A 17339-nucleotide genomic window follows, 5' to 3' on the forward strand; every position below is an offset into this window, starting at 1 on the left:
TTGAGATTCCCCGCGGTAGGAGCTCGCCCGATCCGCGTCCAGCATTACAGAGCACCACTTGCGAGCAGCAATTAGCCATGGGCCAGACACGCGTGGCAGCAACAACAGCGGCGCAATCTCCCGCGGCGGAACTTTCGCCAGAAACAAGTGAGTAAACCGGAGGAGGAGGTCGTGGTCAGGTCACCGATTCGCACGCTCTGCGCACCTGAGTCCGAAGTTTCCGCTGGTTGCGCTTCACCTGGCTCACGGGCGATTTCACCAGACGCAACCATTTCGTCACAGCTTGCTTTGGTTTTAGTTTAATTACTAATGTGATTCCCCTTGCTTTCAGATGGCCAGACGGAGGAGCCCCTGCAGCTGCTGGGCGAGGACAGCTGGGAGGAGTTCTCCATCGCCGTGCCCTGGGGCACCGTTGAGGGTGAGTCACCTGCCAGCCGTGTTCTTATCAACAGCATCGACCATTCATGGCAATCTGACGTGATTTTTAATGTGACGCGGCCAAACTATTTTGTTAGTTTCGACGCACTACCAGACCCAATAACGCTATCTCTTTGCTTGTTTTTTTAAGTAATACTTTTTGGAAGCATCACGCGATTTAGCTGAACTATTAGCATACTCGTGCTGAAACCAAGTTACATATGTACTAATCGATTTTTCCGCTTGCAGCCAAGTGGTGGGGCTCGAAGGAGAGGCAGCCCATCATCGCCCTGCACGGCTGGCAGGACAACTGCGGCAGCTTCGACAGGCTGTGCCCCCTGCTACCGGCGGACACCTCCATCCTGGCCATCGATCTGCCCGGGCACGGCAAGTCGTCGCACTATCCGATGGGCATGCAGTACTTCATCTTCTGGGACGGCATATGCCTGATTCGCCGGATAGTCCGCAAGTACAACTGGAAGAACGTCACCCTGCTCGGCCACTCGCTGGGCGGAGCTCTGACCTTCATGTACGCGGCCAGCTTTCCCACGGAGGTGGAGAAACTGATCAACATCGATATCGCGGGTCCCACGGTGCGCAGCACCCAGCGGATGGCGGAGGGCACTGGCAGGGCGCTGGACAAGTTCCTGGACTACGAAACCCTGCCGGAGAGCAAGCAGCCCTGCTACTCGTACGACGAGATGATCAAACTGGTGCTGGACGCGTACGATGGCTCCGTGGATGAGCCCTCGGTTCGGGTGCTGATGAACAGGGGAATGAGGCACAATCCGAGCAAGGATGGCTACCTCTTTGCCAGGGATCTGCGGCTGAAAGTAAGCCTGCTGGGCATGTTCACCGCCGAGCAGACCTTGGCCTACGCGCGCCAGATTCGCTGTCGCGTGCTCAACATTCGGGGCATTCCCGGCATGAAGTTCGAGACGCCCCAGGTGTATGCGGATGTGATTGCCACGCTGCGGGAGAATGCCGCGAAGGTGGTCTACGTTGAGGTGCCCGGCACCCATCATCTCCACCTGGTCACCCCGGATCTAGTGGCGCCCCACATCAACCGATTCCTGAAGGAGGCGTGAGCTTCCATCCGGACTGCGTAGGAAATTACTTAAGTAGACGGCTAGGTAGAGAGTACTGTGTGTGTATATAGTTAGTGTATTTCATCCCACTTGTGATGTACAGTGATCAAAGGTATGTGCCCGATTTGCACGGATCTAAATGTTATGGCAGATAATAAACACAAATTTATGACCAAACAAGGCAATGTCTTTTCGTCACAGCCTGATATGCTTTTGCTACTTGGACTTTGCTTGGCCAGTTAGCTGGTTAGCTAAATATCTTCAAAGTAAATCTTTTAATGGCTGCTATTCTCAATTTGGCAAGTCACAGTTAAAAACACTTTTATTTGTTTAACGAGTCATCATTACAATTCAATTTGGTGAATCTGAATTAAATCTGGTGAAAGCCCTTAATATTTTATTACCTCTATCTGATTGAGGCGCAGACCTTTTCTCGACCTTTGAACCAAGGTATTGAAGGTCCCAAAAGATAACTAATGCTATAATCACCTTAGTCACCAAACTAGACAAAAATAAACTTTAGGTAGTCGCGCCTAAAGTCGTAATTTGATCAAACAGAGATTAAAACCGGAAGGTGTAAAGACCGAAAAAGGTTCCACCTAGAAAATATATTTGCGTCTCCTAGATAATGCTGACATACATATATCTTTCATGAGCAATATAGCTTTATAGAGCGGATATATCAACTCAGGCATTATACGATAACTCAAATGAAAATTAATTTCGAATAGCAAGACAGTTGACAAAATTGGTTTATTCGAAAATATAATAAATCATGGGGAGATAAACTATCGCATTTTCCTATGTAATTACTTTCGCATTTATAGACTATTCAGATAAAGCTGAACTCTTTACAACCAACTGATATAGAAATAAAGGGTTCTCAGTAACACTATGAAATATGTTAGTCTTGGTATGCTTTTTATTTCACCATGTATTCAATGTATTGTTACTCATGTTACTTAATTTGGATACTAAAATAAGTTTCTTTAAAAGTGTGAAATAATAATTTTAAATTATTTGCAAAATATCGTTGCACTTAAGGGTTAATGCTACCGTTATATTTATCTATCTGTGTGGCAACTCCATTCGTCTCCAACAGTTTCCCCACAGCTGGCAACGCCCCGTAACGGTTGCCAAACAAATTACCGTTGCATGGCAACTCGTTTGTTTGGGCCTTTGTTTACAAGTTAACAAAATCCTTTTGCAAGGACGCACAATGGACCTAATCAAGGAGATCAACGACAAATACATGGCGCTCGAGGCGGAGATCGACCAGAAACTGGAGAAAGTGTAGGTTGGCCATGGCAATGTGCAAGGATGTTGTTACATATATTGGGCTACATCTCTAGGCAAGCCGAGGAACTAAAGCTGGAACGCCAGAACGAGCAGCTGGCCGAGACTTCAATCTGTGCACCTGCTCCCAAGGTTCTGTCCTACGAAGACGCTCTCCTGCGGAACACCAACACCCTGAAGGTAAGCCATCTCCTGGGATGTCAGAGGTTCCTAAGGATGTTCCCATTACAGGCTCTGGAAATAGCCAAGGCCCGTTTGAGATCGCGTTCCACGTACTCCCCCGTGGAGAAACTCCTCCAACAAGCCCTGCAGAACTACCGACGCGAGCTGGAGAGTCTGCAGGACGCAGAGGATAGGCGCAAGGATCAGGAGAACCCAGAAAACCAGGAGGAGGGGGAGGAGGAGGAAAACCTCTATGATCTGGTCATGCAGAATGTGATGGAGGCCCAGCGGCAACAGACCGATCTATAAGACATGTATTTCCCTGGAACTCGAGCAATTCGTGAGGCCACATATGATCCAGTTGTATATATTGTTCACCAGTGAGACACTGCCAAGCTGAATAAACAAGCCGCAAGTGTACACATTTGCTGGAAATTGAATCGAGAAAGGTAGAATGCGAATGGGAATGGGAATGCCGGGTGAAATGGGGTGTATGCTCACATTCTGTTCCCACTTCAAACAATGATCGAAATGGAGCAAACAACGGATGACGAAATGCAGCCGCAGCGGGCCACCTTGTTGCCATCCCAATCATCTAAGTGCCCCATCGACGACGATGTTCCCACCCTCGACGTTATCAACGCTCGAAGTGTATATCTGCCAAGGCGAGAAGATATCTCCTGCAGCCAGGCAACATCAGAGCAAACACATTTACCTAATTAGTTGGCCATCTAACCACTTGGACATCCCCAAATCTGACTGGAGCACGCCGAAAGGAAGCCCAGGCAATCGACTTGGTAATAAATCAATTAATGACACTCCGTCTCGTGCGAACATCAAAGAAAATTGCTCTCCTGGCATGTTCGCCTTGTCTTCTGATAAAGTCGCCGGCGATAGCGCGGGTGGGTCGAAACAGGCGAAAGCGACAGGGGCAGCGAATGGAGTCGGAGGTGTCACTTGTCAGCGGTACAGCCGGGGTCAAAGAGATATAACCGATACTTAATAGGGATAGTACCATAATCTGGATAGTACCATTAACTAAGTATATCATGGTGTGATCAAGGAGTTTCTTTCTGTTCTAGGCATTAGATCAAATGGTGATCTTGGACAGCCAAATACCTAACTACATCTGGGCACTATCGTAGTGACCTGAGCTGTGAGCTGGCTTGAATGGATGCACCCGACCGCAGGTCGCAGGTAAAGGGAGCGGGCGAGAGCCCTCACCTGTGCGCACTACCTGTGCTGATAAGGCCAGCTATTGAGACAAATTGTGGGGCGACAGCTCCGTTTCCACTGGCATTTCCATTTCCATTTCCATGTCATTTTCTTCTCAGCCCTTCGGCTACGTTGACAGCGGCGTTTAATGGCCAATACAAAGACAGCACGCACGCTCGGGTGTGAGTGCTATCTCGGAATATCACCCACTTTCTGCTCCAGTTCAATATTTCATATTTATTTGCTTTCCGTTTCTGTTTTTCGGCTCTCCCGCTCCCTCTCCTCTGCCGCTCGCGGCCCAGCTCCTGGCACTCGCACCTGTACAGGTGAGATATGGGCAGCCGATCGACGATACTGGGTGTACTTCGTGGGGCCCGATTCTTCGTCGGGAGCTGGTGTTTTAAACTTCACCGTCAAATCCGACGTTTCAGTTACGTTCCGAGTCGCGACAAGTGCATAGTGTGCCGCCCGATCCAACCGATCGGCGAGATATAGAGCACCCAGTGTGGAGGTGGCGGTGCCTACGTGTAGCTACTCCGCCTGGAGCCATCCGAATCCCTACCGGGCAGCGAATTACTTGGGCCAAGGGAATGCAAACTGTGATCATCCCGAAAGTTTGTTCGTTTGGCTTAAGTTATTTTCATGTCCGACTAAAGCGCCACGTGGTAGAGATCGGATCGGATCGGATATACAAGGTGGATACGGTGGTCACCTCCCAAGGAAGTGCTCTTTCGGTCTGCTAACAGCTCGAGTGAAGTAATGCGTTGGACCCGCTTGGGGATCCTAACTGGGTACGTCAGCAGGTGAGGATCGGGGTGAGTCTGAACCCCATGAGCAGCGCCTCCTCGAAGGCCCATCGATCTGGAATGATTAGCCTGGCGCTGATACCGAACGGCGACGTGATTCGCTCCGCTCCCAAATAGCAGACGCCGGCTGATTAAATCCGCCGCCATATTCGGCTTCCGTTTGGGCTTCGGAGTCCGACTCCGAATCCGAATCCGAGTGGAGAACTGCTGTTCGTTCGGCTGGCGCTGGGGCTGGGAATCGACTCCACTTGGTGCGCTGGCACGGTCGCTCGGGAGCGTAAACCCATTATCACTATATTGGTTGTACGATTTGCGGATCCGTCGCCAGTTGGCCGACTGTAAAATCTGATTTCTGTAGACGTGTCGTCGCTTTGCCCCAACCGATTCGATACGGCTGGGGAAACTGACTTGGGAACGAGATAAGAGCTCTGGGAACTCTGGGAACACCGAAAGAAAAGCAGACACAGTGTGCGGATCATTTCGAGGAATTATCTTACCACCCAGAACTGATTGATTGAAGATATATGAGCTTGAAGGAGTATATCCTGATGATATTGAATTGGCTTGAAGGTATCTATTTTACGATGGATGTACTAGGCATTAGAGTGGCTTTTTTCCAGTGCAGTGGGTGGCAAAGGGCTGTGGGTCTGCGGGTAGGACAAACGTGGCACTCATAAGGTAAAAAGGTAGCCGAAGCCAAACTGATAATTGTGCAACGTACACAAACCTTGCTCGCATTGCTCCACTTGCTTCGGGTTATCAGTTGGAGTGACAAGCGGAAATTAAAGTTGAAATCGACACGATTATTTCATTAGTTCTGTTTGCGAAGGGCCGAACAAGTGGGCGTGTGCCCACCCAGCGTGGCTGGGTGGAGGGATCCGAAAGGGCGGATCCGAAAGGCAGGAGCTGGCAAGGTCACCCGGATGTTTATATTCGGCAGTCTAGTTGCCGATTGACGGATTGATTGTCAGTGGCCATAACTAACCAATTAGCGATTGCCATTCGTAGCAGGCAAAGCCAGGCACATCTTCGGGTGGTTGGATCGGGTGGGTTACCAGGTGGCCCGGGTGCTCCAAGGTGAAACGCAGCCAGAAATAAGTGCGCCCAGCCAAGTCGAGTTAAGCTGAAGACTTGGACCCAATTCGATCAGGTGCAAGCGACAGAAGCAGCGAAGGCGGCATAGACAAACAGAGGCCACGTACAGTGAAGCCTCCAAGCAGGACCACTCCTTTCGAAGAGAGCCATCTTAGTCTTAGAAATCGTACGATTAAGGCTAATAGAAAGCAAAGCTCTGGCTGAGATCTGGGATTGGGTGGATGGACTGGTCGGCTTTAAGGACCTTCCACTGTTCGAGGGCACGAGTGGAGCCCTGGGAAGATGTCATTGGTTTGGACGTGGACGAAAGCGAAAGGTGTAGACGCAGACAGAGACGGAGACAGAACTTCAGCGAATATGCCAAGGTACGTCAGAAGAAATGAATTACCCGGCCTGGAGCCGGAGCAAGTTGGGAGGGGGATGTCTCGAGGAGGGACTGGCGAAGTGCTCCAGCCCCCAAGTCGCACTTTACTGCAAATGCAAAAACTTTAGACAGGGAATCAATTGTTGTTACCTTGTTTTATTTCGCCCAAGACACGCAACAACAATGGAACCGTCAAAAGGGAGAGGCCAAGATGGAGAACACGGCGAGAAGACATTCTAGTTAAAGTGGTTACTAGGAGTTCTGAAATGTATCAGCAGGATATAAAAAGGATATGAGCCCCCATCGAAGGGTCCTTATCAATAAGCAAAGCTCCTCCAACTTGCACTTCCACTTCCTCAATATGAATTCTGAATCACAATTACAACATATTCCTTGTTTTTTTTATAACCAGTAGCTTGCAAAGTTATTTGAGCAATAAATTTTATGATCGGAAATTCGTTATGCGATAAGCAGTGATTCGAGTTAGGATCATAAATGTTTTATCTTCGAAAAAGTATTCCAACGCTTGCGGGTTTCCCAAGTTATAGGTGGCACAATACTCAATACTCAAGCAAAAATAAGGATGTTAACTTATCTTAGGCCACTTTTTCTCCCAGTGTCGCTGGTAACTAGCAACAAATGGGCAGTCGGCAGTTGGGGGCGTGACAGCAACCGTGAAAAGAACTCGAGGATGACAGTTATGGGTTACAAAGGCAAGGATTGAATCAAATAAATAAACGCGCAAGGTTCTCGTCATGGAGCGCGGCTCACTGGGTCGGATACTAGGAGGCCAGGGGAGCAGGGAGCCACCCCCGAGTGGATTTATATGGGATTCGATTGAACGGGTTGAGCTCCGAGCGGGTGGGCATGGGCCTGGGGGTAACCTTACCACGTCCACATCCACGTCCATGTCAAGTTTGCATGCGGCTGCAGGTAATTCCCCATTTCACCCGCCTTTACATAATCACAACAAATGAACGAGGAAAGGCGACGGATGGCGAATCTATTAGCATAAGGGCGCATAAAACGGCGCCGGATCCGGCTGGATTCCATCGAGGATTCGCACTCGTCGACTCAGTTGCAGTGGAGCCGTGGAGCCGCGATGAACGTCTGGAAAGCAAAGGTCCTAACGGAAGTCCCCTTCGGACACGTCCTCATCGTCAGTGGGCGCGTCAAGCCTCATCCGAATAAGTAATCATCCTTCATCCTTTGGATACCCGGTTCTCCACTAAAAGAATACCCCTTTGATCTGGGTTAAAGTTAAGGGTCGAACGTGCTAGTAATTTTTCTAAACAAATGATATACTCGTCGAGCTGTTGAATTTATAAATGTTTAAGCAACTAATTACAAGGGATTAAGTATGAATGGTATTCCAATTATCCGATTATTGACAAAACAATGCAGTTCTAATGCCAACGAAAGGCTTATAAAGCTGTGACAGAGATTTGCATACATGAAATGGGTATCCTTAGCGATTTCGGGGGAGTGCCGAGTATCCCAATCCATATCTAACACTTGTAACTAATGACACCTCTCGAATTGCGGACAGGATTTCGCTGGACCTCACGGACAATGTGAACGCGCAGAACGAGAGCGAAACGGTGTTCCTGAAGATCGAGGCCAACTTCCGCGAGGGCCAGATCATCCGCAGCATGTTCCAGCCGGGCGAGGGATGGCAGCAGGAGGAGATCTCGAAGAACTGGAAGTGCGACGGCCCGAAGAACCCGCTGCAGCCGGGCCAGAGCTTCACTTTCCGGGTGGCGGTGCTGCAGCGATGCTTCGAGATCTACGTGAACGACCAGCTGTACGGGTCCTTCGAGTTCGTCAAGTTCCCCAAGCAAATCAACTACGTGCGCACCTACGGCGACTTCGAGAAGATCACCCAGTTCCACCACCGCATGCTCTTTCCGCTCGTCTTCCCCAGAACGCTCATGTGCCCGGACAAGGTGGCCTTCCAGAGCGACGTGCCCAGGCGGTATGAAACCGGTACGGTGGTGGCCATGGAGTGCATCGCCAAGGGCCCGCCGACCACGGAGTTCTCCATCTGCTTCCAGTGCAACGACACCGGGAGGACGGTGCTCCGGTTTCACGTGAACTTCGATCGTACAACCGTGTCACGCAGCTACCAGCGCGAAGACAACAGGTATAATGGAGTCCGAGACTCCAATGTGTAACTTTTCCTTGAGAGGATTCACCTTTACATACTTATTCTAGCTTTGCCTTGAGCGACGAGGAGACCGAGGGCGAATTCCCATTTGTGCGCGGAAAGCTTTTCAAGATCGCGTTTGGGCTCGGGGATCGGGCTTTTCTGATCGCCGTCAACGGGCAGTACTTCACCTACTACAACTTTCCCGGACGCCCCTTCTCCATATCCACTCTGAAGTGCTTCACCAACGAAGTGGGCGACTTCGCCGTGCGGAGCATGGAGTATCACTCCGATTCTCCGCTTCTGGCCCGCGTGGAGAAGTTGTCCATCATTTAATCGAAAGGGATTCCGGAAGTCTTTTATAATCGATTCGAGTTCTCGTAGTATGCTCTTTGTTCAATCGTTGGCTTTGATCACCGTACAGCACCAGTTAACTTCTTCTTGTGAGCATCCAAATAAAGCAAAGCAGCTCTCCAAGCTACAATCTCCTCAATCATCATCAACCAATAGCCAGGTTATAGCAATTAACAAAGGGTTCCTTTGGATATAATTTTATTAAAACAAATTATTGCCGTCGCCTCCCCTTTTTGCCTGGATGAGCATCAGCTTAAGCATCCGCCTCAGCAGGAGCCACGTGCTGCTCAACAGCTCCCGTCTGGAGCTCCACTTACGTTAGTCTTAAGGTTAGTTCTGGTTTGCACACTCCTGCGAGCGAGTGCAAGGTATTGGAGCCAATCCGATCGCTAGTGACCAGGACTAGCATCCTAGACGGAACTGCTGGTGTCTGTCTCTCTATAACGCTAGATCCTCACTACGGAATATGTGTATATGTATATGGTGATCGCATCTCGATCCTAGAAGTAGCGGAACTCGCCCTTCTTGCCCAGATGCTTGCTGCGCATCATGTCGGTGGGATCCGGCGATCGCTGTTCCATGCCGGGATTATCCTGGGTAATGTAGAGCGGTTAGCATGTCCAACCATTAATTGAGTTGACAGCCTTACTTACCCCCGATCGCGATTTGTTGCCCGGACCCGTGGGACCCGTCGGTGGCTGCTGTTGTTGCCCGTAGAACTGGGCTCCATCTCCATCCCCGAAATTGAAGGGGGTTACAATCGTGTGCGGCACGTGGGCCACCTGACCCCGCATGTTGCGCGCCTTCCACCACTTTCGGGTATCATCAAGGATCTAAAGTTTCGAGAAGATGGTTATAAAACAGAACGAAGGTGAGTAACGTGGGTGCTGGCCTTACCTCCAAGTATTCGCCTCGCATCACGCTAAGCTCCTTGTCGTTGTTGGCGGTACGCGGATAGGTGACCAGCACAATCTTAGCGCCCGTCGCCTGCAGATCCTCCAGCCAGGACTCGAGCATCTGGTCGTCGCTGACATTCGGCAGGCCTCTACCTCCACCGCCCAACTCCGACGAAGGCCCCGGACCAGCTCCTGCTCCGTACCCGTTTCCACTGCGAGATTCCCTCGTATGCAGATTCTGCAGACCAGCTGTGATGGCGCTGAGGGTGGGGCCAGCTCCTGGTCCGTGGCCATGACCATGTCCATGTCCCGGTGCTCCGCCGCCCCTGCCTTCAATCGAATCGAAAGACAGCTCACTGCGGGCGTTGAAGTCAGACGCGCTGATGGCGCCCGCCCGATCTCTGTCGCGTTCCCTTTCCCGCTCCCTCACACCGTCGTTGCCGTGGTGGATGGTGTACTTCTCGATACCCATGGCCATGTTCATTCCGTTCCCCGAGTCGTAGTCATCGTATCCGCCTCCCCCACGACCATTTAGTCCGGATCCAGCCTGGACCTCGAGTCTGCGCTTGCTCACATGAGCGGGCGGGGAATTTGGTGGTGGCTCCAGTTCATCGTTAATCAAATAGTCCGGTGACCAGCCGTCAAGGAAGACCGGATGGTAGGATCCAACGTCATCCTTCCACTGATCCCGCGGGATAACCCAGGCATCGCCCAACGACCGCCACAGCTCCGTTTCCTTGCTGGTTACACAGTTGATGAGCAGGTTGATGGCCTCTCTGGTCAGCAGGGGATTGACCACACGCGCCGGTAGCTGTGACTCGTAGTACGTGTCGCTGGACGCCTCCACAATCAGAGCCAGCGGCGTGAAGAGGAAGTGCACCAGTTCGGGGGCGTTGGGATCGTGGATGTGCGCCTTCAACTTTGCCAGCAGGTTAAAAGACAGCTTAAACTTGGCAAAGATGTCCACGAACTCCTTCTCGTGGGGAGGCCGTGTCCTCAAAGTGAGCAATCCCTCCCCCGGATCCCTTTTCTTCGACTTCCGATTGCGACGACGGCGCTCGAGCTCCCGGGAAGCGGCCGCGGCGTGCTGAAGACGAGCTATGAACTTCTCGATGTCATCGAAACAGTGATTCAGCACGGCCACATCCCGCTCGTACTTCTCGCTGGACGTGGAGCTAGTCTCATCGCGCTCCGTTGCGCCACCGCCCCCAATCCCACCGTGTTCCGAATCCGTCTCGCCACTAATGTGGGCCACGTCGTCGCCTGAAACCCCTACTCCGGCACGGATTCCATACTGTTCCATGCTGCTCCTTTGGTGCATGTGATGGTGGCTATCGCGCTCACGGTCTCGATCCCGCTCTCTCTCGCGCTCTGCCCGCTGCTCCCTGTGCTGGTGCAGCTCCACTCTACTATGCGACGAGGACGAGGAGGTTTTGCTCATCATCATGGCCATGCTGGAGGCTCCTCCCCCGCCTCCGGATTGAGTTGGTGTGGCACCACGCTGCTGCGTTATCATCTTGCCGCTTCTCAGCTGCTTCAGATCCTCAACGAGGTGAACGGCGGACACGCTTTGTGACTGCAGGGATAGAGCATTTGAATGAAACTGTCATGCGACAGAAGCCTCACTATTTCTCACCTGGAATATGTGCATCTCGGAGCGAGAACCACCGCCTCCGGATACGATAAAGACCAGAATGTTGTTGTATAGCTCCATGGCGTCATTCGAGGTGAATGCGGTGGGCTCCTGGACCAAGGAGGCTGGAAATCTTTCGATGATGTTCTGGAAGGCAAGGATGAAGATGAGTTCCATTAAGATCACACCTAGTTCCTGTAACTTACCCCCGTTTCATAGTCCATAATAAGCACCCACTGGTAGTCCAGGCAGAGCTGCATCTTCTGCGACCAAATGCCTGTGGTCTTCTCCAGCTGAAGGAGGCGACGCATTCCGTCCGCCGGATACACAATGCCGGACTCCTTGTTGACCGTGAAGGTGGCCAGGTGTTCAAGCAGGTAGGTGGGCTTGTCGTGCAAATCGCTCTCCAGCCGCTCCCGCTCCTCGCCGCCTCCGCTGCGATCGTCTCCGGAATAGTCTCCTCCTCCGCCGCCACCTCCATGGGCACCGCCTCCTCTTAGGCTTCCGCTACTGTTCCCGGCACTGCCGCCTCCGTTTGAATGGTGGTTAACCATGGTGTCGTCCAATCCCGGTTCAGGCTTCTTTTGACGTCTGAAGCTCCGCCTGAAAAAAAAATTGTTTACATCATCATCAATTATTTTATATAATTATAATTATTTCGATGAGTTCTAAATATATGTTACCGTTTAAATGATGAACTTAGTCGCTTTAACATCGATTAAAAGTTTTGAACGTTACCAACTTATACTTATGCTTCTTAGGTCGAGTTGAACTATCGTCATTTGAAAATAATAATTAGAATTATGTGTATGTTTTTAATAATCCCATTTAATCGTTTTTTCTAATGACTAATACATAATATTTTGACCGCTGTCGAAAAACATGTTTTACTTGATTAGAAGAGCTTAGAATAGACTTCGCATAGCATTCCCAAAACTAACTTTCCTATGGGTGTGGTTGTGCCCCTTAGAAGGCTGGTTCCCAATTTGGTCTCTCAAGATCTTGAAGCCTCCGATGACCGAGTCTTCGAGCTGCAGTCTTATGAGTGTCGGATACGAACATTGGTCCTACAGTATGTGTTAGATCATTATGCTGTGTTTACTTTGTGCAGCTGAGACTAAGTCCCTCTGCATCCGAAGGCCCCTAATCCCGCCAAGCCACTTGGATATTGCGCAGCCAATCGTCTCTGACTCAGACCGCATTCCAATTCCAAGCCTCCACTAGCGTTGGCACACACACTCCAAGCGATCCGCACATGGCCGCAATTATTCTCAAACTTTAACATTTCGTTGTTGGCTTGGATCAGCATTGGAATTCAAAAATCGCGCTACTTCCACTTCCCCAGGTTCTCCTCTAAGCTCGCTGTCTCCATTTTGACTACACAGAGAATATTATTGGATAGTTTACTTCCGATCAAATGCATCTTATTTGTATAACAGCAGCAAATTGTATTACGTATTTCAGGTGATATTACTCTTATTTTTAAAAATTATATATAATAGGCCAAAGATCGTTCTATGTCACAGTAACATCCTTTTCCACACTCGGATAAATCTATCTTATTCTTTCTGTGTAGCCAGTGAACACACCTGCAAAAGACACACACACACACACGTCAAACTGAGATTTGCAAACACACTTTCTCGCTCCCTCTCGCTCTAACCCTCGGAGACTCTATCCAAACCGCTCCCTCGACTCAAGTGACAGCAACAACTTTTCCGCTGTTTTAGGCTGGGCTCAGACGCCGACTGCGACGCAGACTGCGCAGTCGACGCTGGCAGCGGTGTCGCATACCTATCTACACTAAGCAAACATCGCTACTCATTGCTGTTTTTATAAAGATATTGGTTGAAGATCATTATAATAATCCAATGACGAGAAAGTCTCCAGAATGTAGTTTCAACCATACATAAACTTTAATGTAGAAATGCCAACAAGTTAGTCCATTGTTTTCAGTGTATCAATACTGCAGTGTCGCAGGGTCAACGGACAGGGGAAAGGGGGTGTTCGGGTGCTCGTATACTTGCAACAGGTGAAAGAGAAACTGCAGAGGGGGTCAGCTGGAGAGCACTATCTGCTTACGATCTTACGATCGCAGTAAACAAACAAGCGAAGTGCACGTAAAAAAGAAAACACTGACCCACTACACCCCTGGAAATGTTTTGTTTTCGTTAAGTTGCGCCGCTGTGTTATATTTCAGCGTTTTATTGTTCGTACAAGCCCCAAATTGCATCACACTTGTGGAATTTGACAGATTTGTGCTTTCGCTCCTTACTCTGCAGCAGCTTAGAGGCCAATGACGAAACGCGATAAACATTATCGCACTTGAGTAACATGGAAATAGTCGGGCTTGCATAAATCCTGCTTTAGAGAAAGTACTAGAGCTGGGTGATTTAAAGCTAAGTTAAGACATCATAAACATCTACAAACATTATGCTAAGTAAAATATCACTTTAGGCATAGACACGCGTAAGATAAGTATTACTCTATTATCTCGAAATATCTACAATCCAGACATATGTATCCATGCATCTGTAAATAGGGGAACTTATTAACCTAGGTAAGGCTATCCAAGATACATACATAACTGCACTGGTATCTCAGAACTCCCCAACAGGAACCATAAGACCTGAAGACATGCCCCAAGCATAGCTTCCATTCAGGTGAAGATAATTAATTGGGTCCTGATAAGCGGGCGATGGGTATTAGGTCCTCAAATAATTCAGACAGCTGGGATTTAGATAAAACGGCGGCGTGCGGTACACTTGCTTTTTTATTTTATCTCGCATACTTTTTGGTTTACGAACCAAATGGCAAAACAACAAATGACAATAGTTGTTTTTGCTGTTCTTCGGGTGGGAACCAGCTCGTTGAGCAGGGGAGGGCTGGAGGGGGATGACGAGACATCGACACCCCGATCCACACTATTGCCGTCCCCCTCGCGCGCATGCGTGGCAGGTAAGCTGATGTCTGTGCTTGCGCTGGTGTGTGCGGCTTGAAAAGGTATTTGTCTCCGTGTCTGGAGACCCCGGCACCCGCCACCCCCTCGCCTGTTGCTGCAACTTTAGTTTTTGACCGACCGCATTTTTTAAGCTTTCTTTTCCACCTGTTTTCCGTTTTCCTCTCTCACTGTGTGCTGTTGATATTCCACGGGCCTCTCTCAGACACACACACACGTCGCCTTTAAGCCGCACTCACACAGGTGAGGCTTCAAGTAATGTGCGTGCGCGGATATACAGTGGTCCCTCAAATGGGTAATTTAATTGAAAATAACATTGTGCACAAATACTTAACATAAAATATTTTAACGATTTACATAAACATAACAAAGACAATTATTTAAATTAATAATATAACCAATTTCAAAAGATTAAACTTGAAACGGGAGGAGTTTATTTTCCAGATTTCCCATAATCGAGTATTCACTTCTTCGACGCATCACTGTATGTACAAAAGTGGGAGCGGCGGCAGGTTTCGTATTGATTTTCAATGCTTTGTTCAATTCATTCACTAATTCACAGACACATGCTCAATTCGCTATATATATTATTCTAATTGACCGCATTTTCCGGTGAAATGTGGGATATACATATGTATGTGTATACACTCCCTTCGCACACACACGCACAACACACAGGTATCGATATCACGTTAGCATTTCGATATCATCCTCTCACCTAGCAGCACATTCTTTTTCTAATTAGCACGAATCCGAGTCTCTGTCACGTTTGCTTGGCATTTCAACTGGCTTTCGAGCTTATTTTCGGATTTAGCTTCGGTTTTAGGCGTTACAACTGCGATCACTCGAGCATTGTTTCAATTTTAATTCAAACATTAAAAGTAACTGTAGTCCAGCACTTAATCCTCTCTTCTTCTTCCACCTCCTTATTACCTGTCTTCGCCGTTCTCTCCGTCCTTCTTTGGCAGCCGCCGCTTTTGGTCTAGTGCTTTCTCGCTCCTCTTCGATTTTTATTTTTAAGACGGCTTTCTTTCGCTCCGTTCTTTTTGATTCTCACAGACCGTTTTTCTATTTTCTATTTTTCTGTCGCTTGCGGAAAATAAACGAACGAATAACAATAGCCCCGCAACGCCAATGTTGTTGTTGCCGTGGCTTTTCAGTTACTGTTTTTGTTGTTATTGTGGAACGCACGCGAGCGTCATCCGCTGTTTAAGCGCGGTTAGTACATGTCAGTCCGGTACCAGAAATCGTACTAACTTGGCTCATTCGCTGGCCTTTTGAGTTGTTTGTGTATATTTGTATTAAGCCACTTGTTGAGAGAGTGCGACAGGGAGAGAGAGAGAGAGAGAGAGAGAGATCTCTCTACACTAGCGGGCAGCGAAATAGAATCAAATTTATCGTATGATAAAAATTTACTTTCTATCCGAGTATAAGGTATTAGAAATATCATATACTTGCAGAATTTGCATTATGAATCCATTGGATTTTTTGAGATTGGCTTTTAAAACAAAAAAACACATAGAAATTAGAACTTATACCATGTCGTCCCCACAAACTTTTCATCTCATTAGAAAACTTTAAGATTTCCATTTCCACATTGCTCAGAAAAACAGTTTTATTGAATAGGCTTACGGACTAATTAAAACTAGGAAAACTATCAGCTGCTCCTCGCCTTCTTGTTGGCCTTGATCAGCTTGGCCTTCAGGGCCTTCACGTCCACTTTGTTGGAGGAGGAGCCATCCTCCTTCTTCCGGCTTGAAGCAGCCGACTCCTCCGTGGGCGGGACAAAGTCCTTGTTGCGGCGTTCGTCCTGGCGCTTGGCCGCCTCCTTCTGCTTCTCGGTGCGCTCCTGGTTGCGCTTCGCTTGCTTCTGCTCCTGGTTGAGGAAGTACTCTCCGCTGGCCAGCTGCTTGTCCACCTTGCTCTCCGGCTGGCTGGGCGGGAATGGGGTGTACTCCTTCTTTTGTTTTTTGACCTTCGGCTGCTTGCGTTTGCTAATGTTTTTGTTCTTGAACTTGGGCAGGAATCGGGACCAGTCCTCATTGGCCAGGCGCGGATCCTTCATCAGCTCCCGCTTGATCATCAGAGCCTTGATGTTGTATATGGGGTGCACATTGTTCATGGTCTCCAGGACAATGTCTCGCACCTGCTGAAGGCCCTTGTAGGGACCCAAGGCGGAGACTGTGTTTCCTTGAACCAAAACGTAGCAATCGGTGAGCAGTTCAATGGACTTCAGGGTGGCGCCGTTAGGTCCTATCAAACGCTGTCGCCGCTTCACGAACTTCTCCTTCTTGTGCACAAGGTTTCCGATTTTGATGATGTCACACCCAATGTCGTCCTGCAGGACCCGCTTGGCCTGCTCGAAGGGAACACTTCTGGCCATCAACTTGATCATATCCCGCGCCTTGATAATGATGTAGGGATCCCAGGTCTTTCGACTGGTCCTCACCACCATGCTGCCCTCCATCAAATCTAGCTCCGCCTTCAGGTGGTGCTCCGCCAAGCACTGCTCCACCAGAGGCCAAACCTCCTTAAGATAGCGCTCCCGATATTTGGGAAACAGCGTGGCGAAGGAGCTCTCCTCCACCATCCCATGCGGGTTGTCCTCCTGCCTGAAGGCAGGGATCTTCAAGGCCCACGCATTGTCCACCGGCTCGGTGCTGATTTTGGTCTCCTTCGCTTCACTTTCGCTCATCGTTACTCGTCTTATCAGAGGCTAATTCCTCTGCAGGTAAGATTCTTGTGCACGCTTGTTTTGGCCAGGCTGCCAGATCAGCGGTAAATGCGTGTGACCATATCAGGGAAAACTGGCTTATTAATATTATTGATTAATTATCTATTTAAAGATTTATTTTTGACTTGATTATAATATAAATTATTCGATTGAGAATGTTTACATTCTTTATTC

The 17339-nt window shown here is 49.0% G+C and overlaps 5 protein-coding genes across 6 annotated transcripts; 3 read left to right on the forward strand and 2 right to left on the reverse strand.

Moving 5' to 3' along the window:
- The first annotated feature begins 11 nt into the window (after positions 1 to 11).
- LOC6730505 (probable serine hydrolase) lies at positions 12 to 1685 on the forward strand. The gene is made up of 3 exons (XM_002077650.4): positions 12 to 147; positions 332 to 418; positions 667 to 1685. Exons 1-3 carry the CDS (start codon positions 78 to 80, stop codon positions 1503 to 1505), a joined length of 996 nt encoding a protein of 331 aa, XP_002077686.1. The 5' UTR covers positions 12 to 77; the 3' UTR covers positions 1506 to 1685.
- A 774-nt stretch (positions 1686 to 2459) lies between these two features.
- Positions 2460 to 3804, forward strand: LOC6730506. The gene is made up of 3 exons (XM_002077651.4): positions 2460 to 2798; positions 2858 to 2981; positions 3033 to 3804. Exons 1-3 carry the CDS (start codon positions 2725 to 2727, stop codon positions 3270 to 3272), a joined length of 438 nt encoding a protein of 145 aa, XP_002077687.1. The 5' UTR covers positions 2460 to 2724; the 3' UTR covers positions 3273 to 3804.
- Positions 3805 to 7474: 3670 nt separating this feature from the next.
- LOC27209406 lies at positions 7475 to 9066 on the forward strand. The gene is made up of 3 exons (XM_016184840.3): positions 7475 to 7634; positions 7993 to 8586; positions 8658 to 9066. The coding sequence occupies exons 1-3, from the start codon at positions 7546 to 7548 to the stop codon at positions 8923 to 8925; spliced, it is 951 nt and encodes a 316-aa protein (XP_016022958.1). The 5' UTR covers positions 7475 to 7545; the 3' UTR covers positions 8926 to 9066.
- A 58-nt stretch (positions 9067 to 9124) lies between these two features.
- Positions 9125 to 15720, reverse strand: LOC6730507 (epidermal growth factor receptor kinase substrate 8-like protein 2). 2 transcript variants are annotated; one of them, XM_016179229.3, is made up of 6 exons: positions 15365 to 15720; positions 11679 to 12075; positions 11476 to 11619; positions 9841 to 11415; positions 9597 to 9776; positions 9125 to 9536 (listed from the first exon to the last, which is right to left on the reverse strand). In XM_016179229.3, the coding sequence occupies exons 2-6, from the start codon at positions 12024 to 12026 to the stop codon at positions 9444 to 9446; spliced, it is 2340 nt and encodes a 779-aa protein (XP_016022964.1). In that variant the 5' UTR covers positions 12027 to 12075; positions 15365 to 15720; the 3' UTR covers positions 9125 to 9443. The 2 variants fall into 2 exon arrangements, with proteins under 2 accessions (XP_016022964.1, XP_016022966.1); XM_016179231.2 differs by lacking the exon at positions 15365 to 15720 and adding an exon at positions 12156 to 12202.
- Positions 15721 to 16014: 294 nt separating this feature from the next.
- Positions 16015 to 17232, reverse strand: LOC27206531 (KRR1 small subunit processome component homolog). The gene has a single exon (XM_016179227.3). The coding sequence runs from the start codon at positions 17124 to 17126 to the stop codon at positions 16089 to 16091; it is 1038 nt and encodes a 345-aa protein (XP_016022967.1). The 5' UTR covers positions 17127 to 17232; the 3' UTR covers positions 16015 to 16088.
- Positions 17233 to 17339: the final 107 nt, after the last annotated feature.

Source organism: Drosophila simulans, chromosome 2L, assembly GCF_016746395.2.
Source record: "Drosophila simulans strain w501 chromosome 2L, Prin_Dsim_3.1, whole genome shotgun sequence".
NCBI classification, from domain to species: domain Eukaryota; kingdom Metazoa; phylum Arthropoda; class Insecta; order Diptera; family Drosophilidae; genus Drosophila; species Drosophila simulans.